This window comes from Chroicocephalus ridibundus, chromosome 22, assembly GCF_963924245.1.
Source record: "Chroicocephalus ridibundus chromosome 22, bChrRid1.1, whole genome shotgun sequence".
NCBI classification, from domain to species: Eukaryota; Metazoa; Chordata; class Aves; order Charadriiformes; family Laridae; genus Chroicocephalus; species Chroicocephalus ridibundus.
This window is the reverse complement of record NC_086305.1, coordinates 6,303,761-6,310,254: the sequence shown is the minus strand read 5'-3', so window position 1 is coordinate 6,310,254 and position 6,494 is coordinate 6,303,761. Positions and strand designations below refer to the sequence as shown.

Genomic DNA, 6,494 nt, shown 5'->3' with positions numbered 1-6,494 from the left:
TCCTTGTCAGCACAGTCCCTCAGCACCCCCAGGAGCACCCCCTTCCTACAGGCTGAAGCAGATGTACCATCATCAGCCACTACGCTGTTTTTCAGACAGGACTTTATTGAGTTACAAACTGTACAACTCAATCCTTCTTTGCAGCAGCTTTCCTCATGGCTGCCAGGACGTTACTGAGTTCTTCACGCTTCCGCTTGGCCCGAATGTGAGTGCCAACCTGCAGGGGAAAGAGAAGTGCAGTCAGCGTTCACCCCAGCAGGGAACAACAGCTAAAACTGCCTGGCTGCATTAGGCATTCCCTGAAGAGGCTTTACTCAAAAAGTAGGCAGGATGGTAAAGTCCTGGTAAATGTGGGCTCGAACCCCACCCACCTCAACTGGCCAGCCAGGAACTACTTGCCATCACATCTCAGTGGTACTTCTACTCAAGAATGACCTGAGGCGAGGAAGAAGCTGCTCTCAGCTCTCATAGGTGCCCTCAATGAACCACATTTCAAGTCACCTGGTCAATGGTATCCAATCTCCATCTCCTCTTCCCCCCATCAGATGTGCAAATAATGCAAAAATAGCAAGGCAAGGCTGGACTGCTGTAGCTCAGGGCCTTTCTGGCAAAGTACCTTTATGTTCACCGCCCACTCTCCCACCCAACCCAAGAGGCATTCGCCCTCCACTCCCTCAGATCCAGACCAGTAACTTCCCAAACAACTGAAAAAATAAAAGCATTAAAAATCACAGTATCCCTAGGGAAGGGCAGAAAACAGAAAGTTAACTAAAGCAGAGTTTTAACCGTCCTCATTAACATGTTGGATTGACCTACCCGTTTCTTTATGAACTTTAGAGCACGTTTATCTTTGGAAACTTTCAGCAATTCCATAGCACGTCTCTCGTAGGGTGCAAAGCCACAGACTTCCCGGATCATGTCTCGCACAAACTTGGTGTGTTTGGTCAGGCGCTATAGGAAAGGATGGGGGGGAGTGGAATATATGGATCACAATAAATGTTAAATGCTAATTTAAACCTGTTCCTCCCAGCAAGAGAAGCAGACTGGGAGAAACTTCACCCTGTTTTCTATTTCACTGCTAACTGGATTTAAGCTATGGTTGAAATACATCTATCTTATTCTTCCATTACAGACTGCTCCACTGACAATTCTATAACCAGCTATTTCACTCCACACCCACCTTTGCAAATTTAATACTTTCCATGATTTAAGCCCCCACTCCACGTGTAACATCACCAGCTTTCTCAACCCTTAAAACTCAGTGCTTTTCCATATGTTTTCTGTTGGTCCCAGTCACTGCAGTTCAGGGCAGAACAACGCTCCACCCAACAGATGGGGAAACGGAGAAGACCCTCAAAGCACACACTTCCGCAATCCCCCAGAAAGAGACATTCAACTCCCATACCATCTGCTATGGCTAACAGTCACAGAATGGTTTGGGTTGGAAAGGAGCTTAAAGCCCACCCAGTGGCACCCCCTGCCCTGGGCAGGGACACCTCCCACCAGCCCAGGTTGCTCCAAGCCCCGGCCAACCTGGCCTTGAACCCCTCCAGGGATGGGGCAGCCACAGCTTCTCTGGGCAACCTGGGCCAGGGGCTCACCCCCCTCACAGCAAACAATTTCTGCCTCACATCTCATCTCAATCTCCCCTCTTCCAGTTTCAAACCCTTCCCCCTCGTCCCGTGGCTCCCCTCCCTGCTCCAGAGTCCCTCCCCAGCTTTCCTGGAGCCCCTTTAGGGACTGGCAGGGGCTGGAAGGTCTCCGCGGAGCCTTCTCTTCTCCAGGCTGAACCCCCCCCAGCTCTCTCAGCCCGTCCTCCCAGCAGAGGGGCTCCAGCCCTCCCAGCATCTCCGGGGCCTCCTCTGGCCCCGCTCCAACAGCTCCGTGTCCTTCTGCTGTCGGTGCCCCAGCGCTGGGGGCAGCACTGCAGGGGGGTCTCCCCCGAGCGGAGCAGAGGGGCAGAATCCCCCCCTCGCCCTGCTGCCCACGCTGCTGGGGATGCAGCCCAGGCTGCGGGGGGTTTCTGGGCTGCAGTCATTGCGGTAGTCTGCGCCTCCAGCTCAGTGCCAGGTCAGTCGCCTGCAGCGCCCACAGCCCTCCCGGTCCCGCACCATCCCGCTCACTCCAGCCGGGCCACCCCAAGGTGGTGCGGGGGCTCGGAGCGGCCCTGCCTCCCCCCGGCAGCCCGAGCAAGATCCGAACTGCAGCCGCGGCCCGCCCCAACCGCGGCCCCGAGATGCGGCACGGCGGCTCATCCCTCCCGCCCCCGGCCCACGACCGCAACACGCGGCGCGCAGGCAGCAGGAGCAGGGCCCTGCCCGGTCCCTCCGCCAGCCGCTGGCCCCGGGGGGGCAGCAGACCCGGCCGAGCCCCGCGGCTGCCGGTAGCGCCTCTCCCAGGGCCCGGCCCGGCCCGGCCCTCCCCCGCCTCACACTCACCCCGCGGCGACGGCACTGCCTGGGCTTCGACACGTTCTTCGTCACCTTGTAGCCCTTGTTGAGGCCCACGGCCATGGGGTAGCGGATCGCCATGCCTACGGGGAGAGCGCGGTCAGCGCCGCCGCCGATGGACGCGGATCCCCGGCCCCAGCTCCAACCCTCACCTGCCGCTCCGCTGATGGCGCCGCGCCGGAAGGAGCGAGAGCGCGCGGGTCGCCGGGACGGCAGCACTTCCGGCCACCGCGCGGGGCGGGCTCGCGCCGTGGCCGCGGAGGGGAGGGGAGGGGAGGGGAGGGGAGGGGAGGGAGGAGCGGCCCCCGGCGGGGGCGTCGGGCGGGACGGAGCAGGGGAGCGGGCCGGGGCTCTCGGGCAGGGCCGTCGCTCCGCACTCGCGGCGGTTTGTGAAGAAAAAGAGCCAAAACCCGCGCGGGAGGAGGGCGGTTCGTGCAGGGCCCCGGGCGCGGAGCCGGGCACCGGACGGGCGAGGGGAGCGGCCCGGCCTGGGGCCAGCCCGGGCTTCTGAGGAGTCACAGGCTCCGTGTGGCTGCGCCGCGTTTTGTCCGTGTCGGACGGACGAATCAAAAAGAAACATTAAACGATTTTGTTGTGCTGGGCAAATCCCTGCGGAAAAGAACTGGGGCGAACGTGGCGTTTGTGAGAAACGCTCCTTATCCGCTAACAACGTCCCAGGCTTCCCAGGCAGCATGTGGGAAGCCCCTGGTGCTGTGAGGAGCAGGGCTGGGCAGTTCCTACAGTTTGTGGGAGATGGGAACTTCTTGTCAGCAGCGCTCGGGAGGCCATCAAGGAAAGATGCCCTCCGAGACCTGGTGGTTGTGAGCGGAGAAGGACTCGTGGGAGACGGGAAGGTCTCGGCTGCAGACATCATGAAATGGTTGAGTTTCAAATTGTCAGAAAAAGGGTGGGCAGAGTTGCTCCCCTGGATTTTGGGAGCTGAATGCCCCATTAGGAAGGTTGCTGGTGATCCCAAACTGGGAGGTGCTGTTGAGTCTGTTGAGGGCCAAGAGGCCTTGCAGAAGGCTCTAGATGGCTTGGAGCGTTGGGCAATCGTGACCGGCGTGAAATGGAACCAGTCCAAGTGCCGCGTTCTGCAGGTGGGAGGGAGGGAGTAACGGCGACACCAGTGGGAATGGGGAGGGGGCGTCTGGAGAGCAGCCCTGCAGAAAGGGGTGTGGGGGTGGTGAGCAGCTCAGGAGGAGCCAGCAGTGTCCCCTGGCACCAAGAGGGCAGCCGCATCGTGGGGGGCATCAAAGACAGTAGAAGCAGGCGGCCAAGGGAGGGGATTGTCCCGCTGTGTTCAGCGCTGGCGCGGCTTCACCTGGAGCACTGTGTGCGGTGCTGGGCAGCCCTGCAGTTAACTCGAGGTCAGCCCTGCAGTTTGGGTTCTGGTCTTTCTCTTCCCTTTGCCGCCTTCTCTGGCGCAGAGCAGCTCCCCGCGGCCCCCGAGAGCTGCGGGCGGTGGCGGTGCAGCTGCTGCAGGGGACGGGAGTTTTGGGTGCAGGAGGGTGCTCGGGGCGGGGGGTTGGGAGGCCGGACGCGGAGCAGCAGCGGTGCCAGGAGCTGCGCCGGGCCCTGCCGAGGCCAAGAGGACTGCGCCCGCCCGGGGCCCGCAGCGGCTCCCCCCGACACCGGGGGTGCCCTGACGGGGACCGGGGACCTCCCCCCACACCTTCTGCGCGCCGGACCCGCAGAGGGGCGGCCGCTGCCCGAAGGCGCCCTTGGCTGCGTTGGCCCCGGGCTGTGGAGCTGGGAGGGGGAACAGGCAATAAAGAGATGGGGTTTCCAGACACTTTTGGCCCCCGCCGTGATTTCTTTGTTTATTTCTTTCCTTATTTCCCCCCCCGGCTGGTGTCGGGGCTGGCCAAGGCGCAGGCAGAGAAGGGGAGGAGGGTCCCTGCCTGGCCGGCAGCTCCCCCCTGGCCGTTGTGGGGGTGATTTGGGGTGATGGGGCAGCGCAGGGAGGCAAAGCCGGGCTGCGGAGCCGCGGACGGGGGTGACTGTGCCGAGGCTTTGGGGGCTTTGCCCCGAGCCCTGTCCCCGCGGGAGGGGACGCTGGCCGGGGTCCAGCCGAAGGCCTGGCAGCCCTTGTGGTCGTGTGTGTCCGTCCCCTCCCGCTCCCCAAGGTCCGTCCTTGTCCCGGGGGCTCCGTGCTGCTTTCTGCGTGGGGCCGTGTCCGTGGGTCCGGCGGGGACCCGTCTGTCCTGGCTGCCCCTGGGGAAGGGGACAGGGGAGTCCCCCCCCCACCACTGCCACCCTGGTGACGGTGACTCGGCCCTGGGGGGGGGGGCTCGGTGCCCTTCGGGGTCCCGTGTGGGGCTGTGGCACCTGGTTGGGGCCGATTCCCGCTGCTCCCCGCGCTCCCTCCCCTCCCAGACAGGCACGGAGCAGGGCTGGAGAAACAACTTTTAATGGAAAAACATGAGAGAAAAGGTCCTATCGAAGCGACTCTAACCCCCCCTCCCTCAAACGCGCCCCCCTCCCCTAAACACATCCCTCCCCCCAACTACACTGCCCACCGCAACCTCTAATGGAAAAAGTCAAGAGAAAAGGTCCTATCAAAGCTACTCTAACCCCCCCCCTAAATGCCCCCCTCTCCCCTAAACTCACCCCCCCATCTCTCAAAATACACTACCCCCCCTTTAAATAGACCTGCCTCCCCTAAACACACCCACCTCCCCAAGCACACTGCCCGCTACGACTTTTAATGGAAAAACAGGAGAGAAAAGGCCCTATCGAAGCTACTCTAACCCTCCCTCCCCTAAACGTGTCCCTCTCCCCACCCCCCCCAAACACACCACCCCCCCAGATACAGTCCCCTCCCTTAAATCTGCCCCCCCACCCCCTTCCCCTAAATACAACCCTCCCCCCACCCCCCAAATGCACCCCCTCCCGCGCCCCTTCATCTCCGTCTCCTCGCTGGGGGGCGTCTCTTCCCCCCCGCCACCCCCGGCCTGTCCCCCAGAGCCCTGCGCTTCCTGGGTGGCAGCGACGGGGAGTTCGTCCCGCGCTTCGTCCCCCGCTTCGTCCCCCGCTTCTACGCCATGGCAGGCTGGGCTGGCGGCAGCTCCCTCCCCGTGTCCCCGCACGACTCCTGGGACTTCGTCCTGGAGAAGATATCTTCCAGGACGACGACGGCCTTCCGGGTCACCTCCACGCCAAAGTCGTTGACAGGCACCTCCTGGGGCACTGCAAGGTGGCCGGCTGTGTCCCCGAGGGCTTGGCTGTTGGGGACAGCAGAGGAGCTGCTGGGGACATCGCTCTCAAGGTGGCCAGCTGTGTCTCCGAGGGCTTGGCAATTGGGGACAGCAGAGGAGCTGCTGGGGACGTCACGCTCTGTCCCGTAGAGGAATCCTTCCAGGATGCGGGCACCCTCCAGGAGCTCCTCCATGCTGTAATCCAGCATTAGCAGCTCCTCGGGCAGCGAGAGGGAGTCGACGTCGCAGAGGGGGGCGGCTTTGCCGGTGCCACCGGGGTCACAGTCCAAGAGGCTCAGGGCCTCCTTGAGGGACACCTCGTGGGGCACGGCAAGGTGGCCGGCCGCGTCCCCGAGGGCTTGACTGTGGGGGACGTCACTCTCCCAGGAGTTGTCGCTGCTCGAGGAGGTGTCACTCTTTAGGGAGATGGTGTCGTAGTCCGTGATGTCCTGCTCTGAGTAGGTGATGTTCTTCGAGGAGAAGGTGAGCTCTGGGAAGACGTCGCTCTCAGAGGAGATGTCGCTCCTGGGAGAGATGTTGCTCTCTGGGGAGCTGATGGTGCTCGAGGAGATGTCGCTGCCCAGGGGTGTCTGCGCGGGGGAGGCCCTGCTGGAGCTGTTGGTCTCTGAGGACCATTCCTTGGTGTTCTTGTAGGCAGGGATGGATGTCGGCAACTCAGTGGGTGCTGGGGCCACCGCTCTCCCCTCTCTGATGATGCTTCTGGGGTCCCCAGGTGTGGTGATGGTGGTGTCGGGGTCCTGGGAGACCTCCACCGTGTCCAAGGATGAAAAAAAGAGCCAGAGGGGCTCTTGGAGGAGCATGTCCTCAGTGACTTCCAAGTTGG

General features: G+C 62.3%; 1 protein-coding gene across 1 annotated transcript; it reads right to left on the bottom strand.

The window, feature by feature from the left end:
- Nucleotides 1-85: 85 nt before the first annotated feature.
- Nucleotides 86-2,682, bottom strand: RPL36 (ribosomal protein L36). The gene is made up of 4 exons (XM_063357930.1): nucleotides 2,603-2,682; nucleotides 2,439-2,533; nucleotides 817-951; nucleotides 86-217 (listed from the first exon to the last, which is right to left on the bottom strand). The coding sequence occupies exons 2-4, from the start codon at nucleotides 2,529-2,531 to the stop codon at nucleotides 128-130; spliced, it is 318 nt and encodes a 105-aa protein (XP_063214000.1). The 5' UTR covers nucleotides 2,532-2,533; nucleotides 2,603-2,682; the 3' UTR covers nucleotides 86-127.
- Between the last annotated feature and the right edge of the window lie 3,812 nt (nucleotides 2,683-6,494).